Source organism: Ambystoma mexicanum, chromosome 3q (genome assembly GCF_040938575.1).
Source record: "Ambystoma mexicanum isolate Mex_15411 chromosome 3q, UKY_AmexF1_1, whole genome shotgun sequence".
NCBI lineage: Eukaryota > Metazoa > Chordata > Amphibia > Caudata > Ambystomatidae > Ambystoma > Ambystoma mexicanum.
This window is the reverse complement of record NC_090926.1, coordinates 269,002,233-269,018,326: the sequence shown is the minus strand read 5'-3', so window position 1 is coordinate 269,018,326 and position 16,094 is coordinate 269,002,233. Positions and strand designations below refer to the sequence as shown.

Genomic DNA, 16,094 nt, shown 5'->3' with positions numbered 1-16,094 from the left:
ATTTTAATTTATTTCAGTTAGCATTACTTTGCAGGCTGGTAAATTAAAGTTTTCAATCAGAATGGAGAAAATAAAGCTGCTGCTACCATCGTTTTTTGCTCTGCATGTTTGTAGAAAAAAGAATCTGTGCGAGTCTCAGCTTGCCAAAAAAAAGGTACATTTACCATTATGTGTTGCTGTTTATGGAAAACGTGAATTAATTTGAAGATCCAGAGTTCTCTGTTAAGGCAGTAGTACCCCAATGATTTGTCGTCCTGAAGGCAGTAGAGGCACAGAGTGTGCTCATCCTCAAAGACATTCTGAAGCCCGCATCCTGGGCAGCTCCTGAACAGCTTGGCTCCAAGAGGCGTCATGCTTCACTTGTCCTGGGCCATGTCCACGTGGGGTAGGCCTCAAAGATCTTCTGGAATCCCCCGAGAAGTGGAAACACGACAAAAGATTTCCCTTGATGGGCACAGAAAATTCCGATAACAGATCCCTGTTGATCGGAAGTGAAAACGGTGGAGCTTGAGGCTCGATTGACTGAAAATATGAGCAAACTCTTCGAAAAAACGCAAAATGCAGTAAAAGCTCGAGCGCTACAGCATGAGGACTCCCAACACTTGAACGTGTGGTAAAAATCTGAAGATGGCTGCCAGAGGAGGGGCTTAGGTAGATGGCAGTCATTGGCTGGGGGGGCAGTATGACCCAGACACCAGTGATTTGTTACTAGTAGAAAGACAGTTCAGAAACGAAACTGAAACAGATTTTTTCTTTACTGAGGATTCCCAGCCTGACGACTGGGAATATTCATGAGCATGTGATTCCATGCCAGACCCCATGCTGGAGAAATATATATTAAACAGAACCTGCAAAGTAATAGGTGATCAGATAACTAGCAGGAGCATAGGTTTACGAGCAGGAGCATAGGTTTTGTAAAATCAACCTCTGACTCGCTTGCGACTGCTAGACAGCGGGCAAAAGCACTTAGCGAAAGCACTTGTGCAAATGGCACGCGCGAATGCGTGGGCGCCGTGCTTTTGTGGATTTCGGGAGAGGGAGGTGGGCTTGATCCTGTAAAGAAGGTATAGTTCGATTACTAACTTTAGTCTCTCTTGCAACAGAAGAGTCTATGACAATCTCTGGGCCATTAGGGCAGTTCATAGGCTGAAAGCCAAAATAGCAAATGCTTGTGTTCTCGTAACAATCCAATGGCTACGCTTGGTTCAGCAGTCACGTAATGATACTGCGACGCAGATTTCTTCAAACTAGCAACCTCTAGTCCTTTGAGCACAACGGACAGCAAGACAGCGGGCAAAAACACTTAGCAAAAGCACAAAAAATGTGTGCTATCATTACTGCGGCAAATTTCTCAAGCTTTGAGGACGGAAGGGAAAGATTACTGAATTATAGACACTCTTGATGCAATAATTAAAGAAAGGAAGGTATTGCATCATACAGCAAGGCTTCTAAATAGTAGTTCTGTTGAACAGAAAGTTTAAAATTAAGAGACTCCAGCAAAAATATAAAAATTGGCTAAGGGCCTACCGTTAAATTTTAGCGTAAAATTATGGAGAGTGCATGCTAAGAGCCGGAACAACTAAGAACTCTAGGAACCTCTGAGCCAACGTGAATGAACTTTCACCAGGCCAGGGTTTCTTGCAGTGCAGCCCTGTAATGGAATCACATTTTGTGGAATCGTATGACCAACCAGGGAGACATTGAGCCCATGTATGCGATTGTCCTGGGAGCTTAATATAGAAATAGAGAATATTGCAAATGCAATTAAAAAAACATGGAGCTCAAGAGCACCTGGGACTAACGGTCTCAGCAATTGCATTTTAAAAAGGGAGGTCAATTTATGGGCTAATATCCTGCATATATTATCTTTAGATATTCGGGCCACTAGAGCTACAGGGAGATCGTGGAAGCTCTCTGTAATACCAATACACAAAAAGGGCGATCGCAGTAACCCCATAAACTACTTGCCAATTGCACTACTTGATGTAGAAAGCAAGATTACTGCAACTTTAATAGTACACTAGCTTGAAGCCTGGGCCAATTCTGTGGGAAGGTTGTATACATTTCAGACAGGGTTTAGAAGAGGTCTAGGTACTTTGTGTATGAGTTGTTTGCAGGAAACGGCGGGGCTAGTGGTGCGTCACCAGTTTACGTTGCCACAATTTAATTAGCCCAGCAGTTTGATACAGTTAATCAATCATTGCTATGCCATACATTAAAGACCTGGGAAATCCCTGAAAACCGATTGGCCATTCTGGTATACCTTCAACCTAACCTGTAATGCTGTATCGCTCAGAACAGACGGGAGTCTGACCAAGGAATTCCCCACTTAACAGTGTTTAAGGCAGGGATGTGTTTGGGCCCCTTGTCTGTTCAACCTATACCTTTCAGACATAGGAAACTGTATTGCATCATCCGCTTTTGGAAGTGTGCACTTGCAGTCCCTTGTAGTTCCACGGTCGGTATGTGTGTACGATGTGGTGGTTGCAGACCTAACGCAGAAGGGTCTGCAGTGCCTCCTCGACCCTGTTCTAGCCTATGCAGCAAAAAATAAACTAGTTGTGAATAAAAACAGAACTTGTGATGCGTTTATTTCAATAATGGTAGTAAACCATTTGGTTTTAGATTACGAACAGGAGATGCTCTTTTGACACCTGTGCAACAGATGAAATGCCTCGGATTTGACGCAACTGCTTCTACGAACAAAAATCGAATTTCATTAGGAGATGAAAACAAAAGTTGACACTCTTGTAAGTCAAATGAAGAAAGTCAACACCACTTTTTGTAAATTCTCCATTCTTCCATTGATTGAGTTCTATAAAATCAAATGCAGTGCCAACCATACTTTATAGGATGGAAATCTTCCATTTGGCTAGGACAATAAATTGGGATAACCTTGACGCCAGGGTTTCAACCAGTAGATTGCGAGCCAATGTTAGTTCGCCCGAGGCTTCCCAGTAGCTCCTTGCATCAAACACCAAAATGAGCACTGTATTGATTTTGTTCCCTGGGGCTCTTACCCTAACAACTCATGCAAAGCAAACAGTCAAAAGCTGTGTGCATAGTGAGAAGAGGGGCTGCATCTGGACTTGAAGAGCTCTGAGCAGTGTCCCAAGAAGGGTTTAACTATCAATAACAAAAGTAAATCAGAAATGTGTGCTGTGGCCATTGTCACCAAGAGGTGCAAATGATGATTCATTAGAGAGGGAAACAGTGCCTAAATCTGCATGCCGTATGAAACAAAGCTGAGGCCCCAATTGTTTCAGTCTCACTGTTTATTTTAATTTATTTCAGTTAGCATTACTTTGCAGGCTGGTAAATTAAAGTTTTCAATCAGAATGGAGAAAATAAAGCTGCTGCTACCATCGTTTTTTGCTCTGCATGTTTGTAGAAAAAAGAATCTGTGCGAGTCTCAGCTTGCCAAAAAAAAGGTACATTTACCATTATGTGTTGCTGTTTATGGAAAACGTGAATTAATTTGAAGATCCAGAGTTCTCTGTTAAGGCAGTAGTACCCCAATGGTATTAAAGGTTAATTAGGATTTTGCTGCCATATGCAGGAGCCCACCTTTATGCATGTTGCAATACAAGAATTAAAGCGCTAACACCAATTTCACATTTAAGTAAATGTGGAAAACTACTCACTGCACTGCATTCTGGTGCTTGTTCTCTTACATTTATAAAACTAAACAGGAATGCAAAATTGCATGTCCTATCAGTGCCAGGACGCTAAAAGCATGATTTGTTCTGATTCAGCCCATGTTTTATGAAACAAGAGTACAAATAAAGTAAATAGATGAGAAAAGCTAGCATCTATAAATGTATCTATGCATTGATATGAACAGAGCAAAGAGACTGCACTTGCTACCTCTCCACATACAACCAATTTGTAAGTAAAGATGGACTACCAGCAACAATCCCACAGGCAAGAAGTGAAATAAACACAGACCCCACCAGTGACGCCAAATGCAGAATAATTGATGAACCACCCCAACCCGCAGAACACCCTGGACAATACTTGAACAATAATCAGGGACAAACGGGAATCCAGTACCTTCTACAGACCCTACATCAGCAACTACTGGAACAAAGGACGGACACCAACACAACTCACCAACTGGAACAAACCAAAACCAAACAACCCTGCAATCAATCTAAGCAGACTACTCGAAGAGACTGACCAAAGAACTCCCACTCCTAACAGGCACAACCAGGAGAGAACCACCAGCATTGGAAACCCAACCAACACCACACCGAAACAAACAGACAATAGAACAAACAAACACCCACAAGGAAATTAAACTACACTGCAGCCTGCTCAACATTAGATCCATGGCAAAACACTCAATAGAAATTCATGACCTACGAAGCAAAGGAGGTGTAGACATGCTCTTTATTACAGAAACCTGGTTATCTGACAATTACAAAGCCATTGCGAATGAAGCCCTACTGGACAATTTCAAATTAATACATGCAAACAGAGAAAACCGAAGAGAAGGCAGAATAGCAGTCATACACAAAGAACACATCCAGGCACCTCCACTCAACCCAACAGACGTAGAAGACTGAATCCCTCCTGATCAATATCAAACTCAACAACCAAACCAACAGGGTTTTCTACAGACCACCATCCTACAACCCCAACTTCACCACAAAACTAGCAGAGTCTGCCACCTTTTATTTTTTATCAACCTACCACGACAACCTAGTCATACTGGGAGACTTCAACATCTGGTTCGAAAAAGAAAACAAAACTGCAGCAAACCTATTCTGCGCACTCATGGAAACATTGCACTTAAAGCAAATAATAAATGGATCCTCCCACAATGTCGGACACACCCTGGACGCAATCTTCTGCAGAGAAGGACTATGCTCATCCGCCCCACCTACACCGATGGTATGGAGTGACCATTACCTGGTAACATTCTACATCACATTCCAAACCCGCCTACTGGCTGGAAAGGAAATACTCTATACCTGCAAGAAAAGAAACTGGACCCTAGACGCAGCGGAAAACACACAACATTTGGATCACCGAGGCCCTAGACCACGTGGCAACAGTAAAACCTTTCAAAGCCACACCAAAAAAACTAGCCACATAATGGTTCACAGAAGAACTCAAAAAAAAAAAAACAAAAAAAAAAAAGCAACCGCAAAATGGAAAAAAAACCATGGAGAGAACAGTACAACCGACAGGACAAAATAAAATACCAAAGACAGTTCGTATTATATACATCAACAGTACTCAAAGCAACAACACAAAAAATACTATGTCACGAGAATTCAATCTGCAAACTATCCACAGAAAGAACTCTTCAGAATCAAAGAAATAAAAAACCTCATCCTGCAAGAAATCAGTCATCCGGACACAAGCACTTTAAGACAGCATCACCAACCACCTGAGATCTAAAATAGAAACAATCCAACAGACCATCAACACAACCCGGGCTAATACAACCACAGCCGCCGTACCACAGACAAGTGGCGAAACACAGACTACAAGTCACCTGCCTAGAATCAATCAGAGAAGAGACGTTTGACACACTAATCAAGAATACCAACCTTGCAGGATCCCCAGGGGACCCCTGTCCCCTTGACATCTATAAAGAAATCCCAGAACCCCAGCGACACACACTTCTGGAACCTAATGAACCTATCACTCGAAAAGGAATCGTAGCAACCGCGCCTTCAAATCCGCATACATCAAACCACTGGTAAAAAAGGAATCCGAAAGAGCAGAAGACCCGAGCAACTACAGACAGATATCCAACTTGACTTACCCAGATATCCAACTTGACCTACCCAGCGAAGATCTCGGAGAACCATGTGTACAAGATCCTACTTAAATACGTCGAAACAAACTGAATACTCAACCGGTCACAAGTTGGCTTGAGAACGATGAGAGGAACAAGTTACTCTCTTACCTGGTAACGTTCTTTTAATGGGATGGTCTGACGACGTATTCCATATCTATGACAGTAATCACCACAGCTGTGCTGCTTCGGAAAATCTTTCGGCGTCTGCGTCCTGCGTCAATGACGTCGATATGCTGTCCTCGAGGGCCTCCGTCGAGCCGACGTCACCGGATGTTATAAGTAGGACGCACGACGCCCGTAGCCTCAGTTGTAGTTTTTTCCCAGAACGTGTGGCACCAATCTTCTTCTGCCAGTATGACCACAGAAAGCCTTGAGGAAACGTAAGCTGCAATTGCATAAGAAATTCTGTAGCGGGGAAGGCAGGGAGGGAGCGATCTAGAATACGTCGTCGGACCATTCCATCGAAAGAATGTTACCAGGTAAGAGAGTAACTTGTTCTTCGAGGGGATTGGGTCGTCCGACATATTCCATATCTATGACAGACTCCCAAAGCAGTACCAACGTTAAGGAGGTGGGAAAAGAATTTAGAATATACAAATTTAGAAGACCCAATCAAATTACAGAGTAAAGGACCGCCTTGCCAAAGGCCAGATCCTGCCCATGGATAGAATCTAGGGAGTAGTGACGTACAAAAGTATGGACCGAAGCCAAAGTGGCTGCTTCACAGATGTTACGAATAGGAACACCCCTCTGCAGGGCAGTAGAGGCAGCCATACCCCTAGTCGAATGGGCCCGTAAGCCTACTGGAGGGTCCTTACCCGCCAAGCGGTAACATTCAGAAATTGCCAAGATAATCCATCTAGACAAAGTCTGCTTAGTCACAGCTTGTCCCAAACGCCTTCCAGCGTAACCAATAAAGAGCTGATCGTCCACTCTGACCCGGGACATGTGTGAAACATAGAAGCTTAAAGCTCTCCTAGGATCTAACCTATGGAGCCTGTCCTCGTCCTTACCAGGATGCGGAAGAATGACCTTCTGGCTCAAATGAAAATCCGACAACTTTCAGAAGAAAAGAAGGACGAACTCCAAACAAAACCCTGTCCTTATGAAACACAGTGAAGGGTGGCTTAAAAGACAGTGCCTGTAACTCACTCACTCTGCGAGCGGAAGTGACCGCAACTAAAAACACAGTTTTCAGGGTTAACAGTCTCAAAGGACAAGAATGTAAAGGCTCAAATGGAGCACCCATTAGAAACTTGAGAACAAGGTTCAAATCCCACCCGGGCACCTGGAAAGGTGACGGAGGGAACACATTAGTGAGCCCTTTCAGAAACTGAGAAATTAAAGGGATTTTAAATTAAGAACACTCCTCAGACGAGCGCTTAAATATGGACAGCGCCGCCAGGTAACCTTTAATGGTACCCACTTGCAAGCCCCTGTGGGCTAAAGAAAGCAAAAAAGACAGAACCAGGAATGTCACATGAAAAAGGATCCACATGCTTAACCCTGCACCAGTCGCAGAACTTTCTCCAACGGCAACGGTACAGGGACTTTGTTGCCGGTCGTCTGGCCGAAAGCAACACCTCCATCTCGTCCTCAGGGAGGTCCCAATCCTTATACCTCAACCTTTCAGAAGCCAAGTGTGAAGGTTGAGGGATCTGACCTCTGGATGGAGAACCTGACCCCCCTCCTGTGAGAGCAGATCGTCTCGTAGGGAAGACGATGTGGTGGGCAGATGGACAAGTTGAGAAGGTCCGGGTACCACGTCCTCTGGGCCCATGCCAGAGCAATGAGGATCATCCGGGAACCGAACCTCCGCAGCACTTGCGGGATGAAGGGGACTGGAGAAAATCCGTACAGCAGTGGGAAGGACCACTCCACCACAAACGTGTCTCCCAAGGCTCCTCTTGGAGGAAATTCACGCGAGCAGAACTTTTCGCACTTCCGGTTGACACTGGAGGTGAAGAGATGCACTTGAGGAGTCCCCCAAAGGGCGAAGATTTCCAGGAGAATCTCCTGAGAAAACTCCCACTCGTGAGAGATCGCGCTCCGCCTGCTCAGAACGTCCGCCGTCTCGTTTACGTCTCCGGCCAGCTGAACTGCCGAGATAGACATTTCCTGCTGGATGGCCCAGAACCAGACCTGCATCGCCTCCCTGCACAGAGGAAGTAACCCTGCCCCCCCCCCCTTTTGTTGAGGTAGTGCATGGCCACTGTGTTGTCCGTCAGAATCAGGACATTCTTCCCTCGCACAGTCGGCAGAAAAGCCAGCTCCAACAGATTGATATGGAGTCCACCACAGAAGGTCATATATTGTCTGGTTGGGTTATTTGATTCATGCATGTTGTAAGTCAGCACTATAATACTAAATGTTATTTTAGCCATGTGAATTACACTTATTTTCATAGAACCTAATCACATGATTTCTACATGTTCATTCTTTCAATCTTGCCAATTATTTTGACATAAAAACCTTTAAGGGTAGTCAAAGTAGGCTTTGGCTTAATTCTCCTTGGCTGAATTATGTGACCTGGCATGTGAGCAATTTGCATGAATTGGGGATATGCTAAACTGGCAGTGGATTTTATGTATTGACAAATCAAAACGAGGTTTATGCTGAATTTTCTAAAACCGCATAACACATTGATTGAAAGTATTCTCACATTGTTTTCGAACATACAGCCCCAAAAGAACCAAATAAACTACCCTTGTTTAAATCCTGGATGCAGATGCAGACACCATCTAAGAAAAGGCAAAAGATGGACCATTCCCCCATCAAGAGGGAGAAAACGATTTTCCCCTTCAGGATAAAAAGAAAATGTGCATGTTTAAACTATGGAGTTCAAGTTACAGTGGGGGAAAAATAAGTAACATTGAGGCATGTTGCCATAATACACACAAATAATGAAAATAATGTTTGCAAAGAAAGATGTCTGTAATCCTAAAAAGGTCAACTAAACGCTGCAATTCAAATGCTTTTTCAAGATGGTGCAATTGTGAAAGGTGCAGTGACACCAGTGGATGAGTCTGCTGTTCGAGATTTAAAAAAATGTCATGGATGGCAGGCTAAAAAATGGCAGTGGGGAAGGTTGCCTTGAGCAATGCCAGTGGTTCAGATCAATTCAAAACCTTCCACCCATCACTTTTTTGGTTACTGAATGTATGTCTGCCATGTCAGGTGTGCAGTTAGGTGCAAACACTATCACAAGGAGGGCCCCTACACCATGAGTCAATGTGATTGTCTGAAAAAGGAAAATTTGCAGAGCTAGGCAAACTTCCTGAAATCAAAACTGTCATCCCGCATGACAGCATCCGGGTGTAGTTTCAAGCAACATATTTGATTACTGAGCACTGGTGGATAGTATGCAATGTCAACGTTCACATTGAATGGCTCGATTTGTTTCCAACATTCTGATATACTTGACAATTTGTAGGAGACCACTAATAATTTTTTAAAAAATGAAATGAAGATGATTTTATTTTGAAGTTGTTAATATTGTGGTAAATGGATAGGTCATTTATTTTTTATATAAAGGGCAAATAACCCGCCCAAACTAATATTGGTACAAATTCTCATGCTCCTGGACATCACCACAACAGTAGCTCCCACCAATTGGCCATTAACTACAAGTAGCTCTTGCTAACGTAAAAGTTGGAGATCCCAGCCTAGAGGGATGCATATGGAAGAACGTTTTTAATCTCCCTATGCGTGCACCAATAGCTACCATAAGGTTCGAGTTGGAACAGTTATTGCTTAGGAGAAGCTATCAATGGAATAGCATTCTGCTGTATAGAAAATTGTTTGTGCCACCGCAGAACACAATTTTGGAGGTCCTCAGAAAGGCCATGTTATGAAACCATTCTAACGAGTTGTAAAATTGTCTGGATACTATGATTATATAATCACGATATGGAAAAGAGGCAGCTTTACTTGGCAGACTGGATGTTCACTATTAATAGGAGAGCTTACTCTCTTTGCAGTAGTCTGTCATATTTGAAGAAATTCCCAAATGCGATTTGGGGACAAACTTTGCATCGGTTTAGGCTAAACCTTCTTCCGACTAATCAAGTTCTAGCCAAACGTGCCAAGTCAAATGAATGTTCAGACCTTTGTGGCTCAAAAACTGAAAAAGTTAGAAACATTTAATAATCTCATGTACTGCATTACGAGATCTTTCATTTTGGGGAATTTTGTCCATGATTCGCTTTGGGCATCTATGGAACAATTTTGGGATTGGTTATCTAGTGGACAAGAGACATCATTGAATTTGGCTGTATTAAAATTTTAAAACATTAATGTAGGCCTGGCTCGGTTATAGATGCACCTTAGATATAAAAGTGAACCTATTTTACTTGAGGCTGAGTGATTGTACTGTCTTATGTTGCACGATTTCCCTTTAGGATGATTGTTTTAACCAATTAATTTTTGAACTGATGTATTTCTAACTTCATGTTTTAAATTGATGTATTTGTAATAATTCTTGTTTTTTGTGAAAGGTTATCTTGTAGAACTATAACACAATACAAACTTAGAAATTCATAGGAAGCAATAGTACAGAGCAAGCAGGGATTAAGCTGCACTCATGCAAGTCTCTGAGTCATCAGGAGCCAAGATCTGGCACATGCAAGGGGACTAATCTGGTCATAAAATAAAACTATCCCAAATCAAAAATGAATGCAGTCTGACAAAAATCGAGGAACAGGCTTTAATTTAAAAAAGTATCTCTGTATAAAATAACATTAAAAAGACATGTGCATTAAAAGAAACAGGACAGCAAGTTAACTTGAAGACCAGCAATCGAAACTGGACAGTACAGTATTTCCATTTTTCACTGGCATGGAAACTGCTGCTAAACATTGTGCTGCAAGTATTAGGAGCACCCACCAGATGAGTATTAGAAACAAACACATGGACAATTAGGAGTCTTAGTAATAGGCAATTGGAGGCAAAGCTTTACACTGTGTTTGCATGACAGGGTTGTAAAGAGGCACCTGTTTTTCCATCACATTCAAGTTTTATTTTGTGCAGAGTCGAGCATCACACAAATATATGATTCGGCTCAAGTCCCCAATGTGTCTTTTGGCCATTTGCACAGGTTTGCTTAGGTCATACCAACCTGGACAATGCGGGAAGGAGAAAGTGTGTTGCTCGGAGAGGTTGAAGCATCCGTTCAAGCCAGTAGCCATTGCAAAGCCAGGCAAAAACTGTAGGGAGATCATCTGTGTGTAGCATCACGCCTGTGGCAAGAATACGAAGGAGAAACAGGAGCCAATGCCACTAGCATGGAGACATCATCATGGACAGGATGCTTAAGGTAGCAGGATGAAATGGCATACTTAACCGCTTCCTATTCAGATACAAATGTTTCCTTTGCACCATCCACATCCTTTTTCAAGTCAGAAAGGAACATCGCCCCCACCTAAGTGCAGGACAGACTGAAGAAAGCCATCGCAGCAAACCAGCCAACACCTGAGGAATGAAAACCTGGATGCCCTGAACATAAGGAATGCGAGAGAGAGAGTGTGCAGGAGTTCTTGCTGCAAAAAGTAAATAAATAGCTGTGCTTTGTCATCTGAACAGCATCAAGTGTTCCGATTTCTGTGCACAAATCTTCACAGAGGGTGCGAGCCGCTCAAAAAAACAACACCTCCACATGGAGCATGTGCTTCTTCAAAGCTCATCATGGGCTAGGTGGATTGCATGGTCACAAAGATCTACAGAAAAGAAAAAAACGGGGCATTAGGTTGTGGTCTGTGTATTACAGCAATGGTTCTTGATCAGCTAGCAGAGCAGACGTTTATTAGCTTTCGTTCACAATAAATGCCCTATAGGGGCTGCAAAACCGGGGGCAATTGCTCCATGAAAAGGCAAGTCTGCTCTGCACCTGGAGCATACCCAGGTGACCAGACAGATTGCATCACATCAGCAACACAATTGCATCCAAGCTCCTCCAGCCAATAAAGGATACAGAGGTTTGCCTTAATGTAGAACCTATTGGTTTTTTCAGCCCGTTTGTAAGTGCTCCTAATATAGGCAAGGATGAATGAAGCTATTTTTCCAGGATCACAATATTTTGCCTATCTAGGTCCACAAGTATTAGTCACAAGGTCTCTTGACTTCAAAGTTCACAACTTGGTTTTAAGACCACATCTACTCATGTTTAATACAAGAAAAATCGGTGCCCTTAAATAATAATAAAAATACAAGCAGCAAAGACAATTGAATAAAACTGGGGAAAAGAAAAATTGAGTTCTAGTGTTGCACAGTACAAAGAAAACCAAACACATCAAAGTCAGCACCTCGTCCCAATATATAAGCATTGCATAGGCATCGTGCATCACAACCTACAGGGACTCACCATTTGCCAGCTATTGCCATCAAACAGCCAGGAAGTACCATACCATCATTTGTCAAGTACTGGCATCAGGTACACCGATACTGCCATCGTATGGCAGGTAACGTGCTTCTTGGTGCTAAGAAACAAGCGCAAGGTCTTGGTTGGGTTAGTGGGTGCAGATCTGTGCGTAGCATTTGAGGTAAGTAGTGTTTTGCTTTACTTTTCTGCTCAGCTCATTTACTTTTGAGGCATGGTTGAGTCCTTAAAACTACCAGTGCAGGGGGACCGTTTCCCCAGTCATATTTTTCTGCGTTTTACTATAGCACACGCCACCTTACAGTGGAGTGCTGCAGGGGTCCTGTCCTTTGTCCAGCTTGCTTTCTGGCGGTGGTCCTGCCCAGTCAGGTAAGGAAACACCAAAGAAGGGCATGCACTTAGAGGAACTTGGCTGGCAATCCAAGCTCCATCCTGCTGTGCAACTGGACTGGTCATGACTGCTTTTGGGACCAATACACATTCCTGCCAGGAAGTATCTGTTGCAGGGAAGATGTAGGGTTTGTGGCTGACCACCCGCCTGCCTATATTTTGGATAAGAAAAGGAGCACTGCAGCTGTTCTGGAGGTAAGAAGAGGTCCCTGCACTCAAGACCGGGAAGACAGCTGCTAAAGACAACCATCATTGCCCAAGTGATCTACCGAAGAAGCCCTGCTGCTCTTCATGCAACCAGACAAGAGCCTTCATCAGTGCCTTGTTCCCCTGAACTGGTGGGATCAACACGTCCTGCTCCAGAAGCCTTCCGCAGGTGGATGTCGTGAGTGTCTCGGAACCATCATGTGGGCTGCCCATCTACTGACAAGGCATCTCTGCTGATCTGGTTGCTGTCCTGAGCTGGAAGCATGGGACCCTGTAGATCCTCGAGACTCGTGTCCCAGGAACATCATTGCTGATGCTAGTCACTGAAAAGGGAACCTTCCTGTAGCCCGTTTCTTGCTGCCAGCATCAGGACTATTCACCCATGGCCTGGGTTTCTTTTCAGCACTTTTTAGCCTGCTGTGTCCTAGAGGTCCAGCCTCGTCATGGGAGTTGCTGTGCATGCTGGCATGAGGTGCCTGGCGGTCCAGCTGCAAGTCCGTCGGAACCATCCCAGACCCACTGCACAGCCGGGTATAATCCAGATACAATCTTCAACCCCTGGATCCCCATCAACGCCTTAAGCGTAGACAGTGATTTTAAGTACCTTAAGTAATCACCTAGTAAAATCAGAGAAAGGCACGATGTGCTCACCTATTTTGGAACCCCTCCTGCCCCATAGAGATTGTATGGATGCACAGTCCACTCCCTAGCACTGCCCTTTTGCTGACTAATCGGTGGTGTTCTAGCCAAGGGTGAAGTCCCTCCCTCTCACTGGGTTAACCCTAGTATGTTGGGATAGGGAGTGAAACCACAATTTCTTTTACCTGATTTCTATACAAGGAGCTTTTACAAAAAGGTGAACTCACCTGCTGACTTTGGCAACACTAGTGCAGGGCAACTTTGGACTTCCTACCCTGCCTCGAGAACCTGGTACTTGCATGAACAGTAGCAGAGGCATTGAATAGTTAACTTCCCTGCTAGGGAAGGACTGAAAAAATGAGGTACATGCCTTAGGTTGCAACATATTGGGGGTAATTTTCAATACTAAGCCAAGGCATAAAAGCAAGGCGTAATGCTTTATACGCCTTCATTCAATGCCATGCCCCATTTTGCAGCTCCTCTAAATGCATAGGAGGGCAGAAAAGTGGAGTGTGCCTCTATGCTTTCCTCCTCAGTCTTGTAGGAGCATCCTGTTTTCCTACCGTGTGAGATGGTCATGCAGTGTAAAACCAAAGGATTCCAGAGGGATACACCTTATACCTGCACCTGCTACATAGCAGACATATCCCATTGGAATCCCTTATAAAATTTTCATTCTTTTTCCTTGCCGGCCAAGTGCATAAGTTCACTAAAATTGCACCTATATAGAGACTATATATATACACATACACATTACTCACCGTAATTGTATTTCTGATGCTTGTATCTGCTTAGATTCACATGCTGTGCATAGGCCGACATCTAGTGTAAGCTGCAGAGTATTACAGTTCTTTTCAAAACTCGAAAAGGGACGTCGACAGGGCGTGCCAGTAACACTATCCCTAGTGTGACGTCCACTGTACTCATGATCCCTCACGCGCGAAGGTCCCTCAGATTGTATTTTTCTGACATGAGGTGTAGCACGAGTACAGTTGTATCCAAGCCGATACGTATCAGACAAGCTCATAAGCATTCACACGCCTTCTCTCCGATGGGAGGAAGGGTGGGTCGCATGTGAATCTAAGCAGATACAAGCATCAGAAGTACGATTACAGTGAGTAATGTATCCCTTCTGAGGCTTGTGGAATCTGCTTAGATCACATGCTGTGCATAGATTAGCGAGCGGTGGAGGAAGAAGGAGGTCAGATGTGAGAAGGTTCATGAGCAAATATTAGAACTGCTTGTGCATCTGTCTTGGAATAGGTGTCAATGCAGTAGTGCTGAGTGAAAGTATGTACAGAACTCCATGTAGCTGCCTCGCAAATACTGTCTAAGGGGACATTTGCAATGAAAGCCTGAGTGGCTCCAGTACCTTTTGTGGAGAAAGCCCGGGGCGTAAAGGCAGTGTTTTATCTGATCGGGAATAGCACAGTTGGATACATCTGACTATCCACCTAGAGATGGCATTCTTAGAAATGCGGCCACCTTCTCTGCCTGGCGCTATGGAGACCAACAATTGATCTGTTTTTCTTAGCGGTCTGGTCTTGTCTATGTAGTAGAGGACCGCTCTCCTCACATCTAGTGTGTGGGGTTTTACCTCAGCTGAGCTGTTGGGTTCCTGGAAGAAAGCTGGTAGCTCAATTGACTGGTTTACATGACATTTGGAGATGAATTTAGGCGAGAACCTAGGGTGAGTAGGTAAAACCAGCCTGTCTTTGTGTACAACAAAAAAAGGATCCTGCACTGACAATGCTTGGATTTCACCGACCCTGCTTATGAAAGTAATAGCCACTAAGAAGGCAGTTTTATAAGTCGGTGTTGAGACTAGACTTGTGCATAGGCTCGAAAGGAGGTCCCATGAGTTTAGCTAGTACCACATTGAGGTCCCACCCTGGCGGCAGGTTAGAAATTGCAGGGTGGAGTCCCTTTACTCCTTCCATGAATTCTTTGAAGAATGGTACTTTCCACCATGAGACCTTATGAGCGGTCGTGTAGGCTGACAAAGCCGCCAGGTGGATCTTTAGGCAGTTATATACTAACCCTGCATCTAGCAAAAATGGAGCATACAAGTTAGAATGCGGGATGGAGTACATTCTATGGGGTTGATTTGTTTATTTTGGCACCAAATTATGAATCTTCTCCATTTGTCAAAGTAACAGTGCCTATTGTTTGGTTTTCTTGATTCTTTTAAGATATGTATGCATCTCTGTGGCAGGTTAAGATGTCCGAACTCTATGACCTCGGGAGCCATGCTGCCAAGTTCATCGAGTGCGGCTGCGGGTGCACTGTTAGTCCCTCGTGCTGGGTGAGTAGGTTGTACTAGCATGGGAATTTGATGGGATCACACATCACCAGTTTGCGCAGATGTGGATACCATGGTTGTCTTGCCCACATAGGAGCAATTAGGATAAGCATCATCGGTTCCTTGTGCATCTTCTCCACCACTTTCCTCATGAGAGGGGTTGGTGGAAGCCTGGCTGGGGGGAACCTGGACGCGAAGTCTGGTCATAAACTGTTTGCGCTTGTGGCGAATAGGTCTATTGTGGGGAAACCCCACTGAGAGAAGAGGTGTTCTACGACGTCTTCATGTAGTCACCATTCGTGTTCCTCTGGAAGGGGATTTCTGCTCAGAGAGTCTGCTAGCGAGTTGAGTTCCCCTGGAACATGTTG

General features: G+C 44.0%; 1 protein-coding gene across 3 annotated transcripts in view; it reads right to left on the bottom strand.

Moving 5' to 3' along the window:
* Positions 1 to 10,506: 10,506 nt before the first annotated feature.
* The window catches only part of CNPY2 (canopy FGF signaling regulator 2), a 219,448-nt gene continuing 213,860 nt past the window's right edge, over positions 10,507 to 16,094 (bottom strand). For all 3 annotated transcript variants that reach the window (XM_069653740.1, XM_069653741.1, XM_069653739.1), the window contains exon 6: positions 10,507 to 11,529. In XM_069653740.1, the coding sequence (XP_069509841.1) occupies positions 11,486 to 11,529 (44 nt within the window). In that variant the 3' untranslated portion in view covers positions 10,507 to 11,485. The remainder of the gene's footprint in view (positions 11,530 to 16,094) is intronic.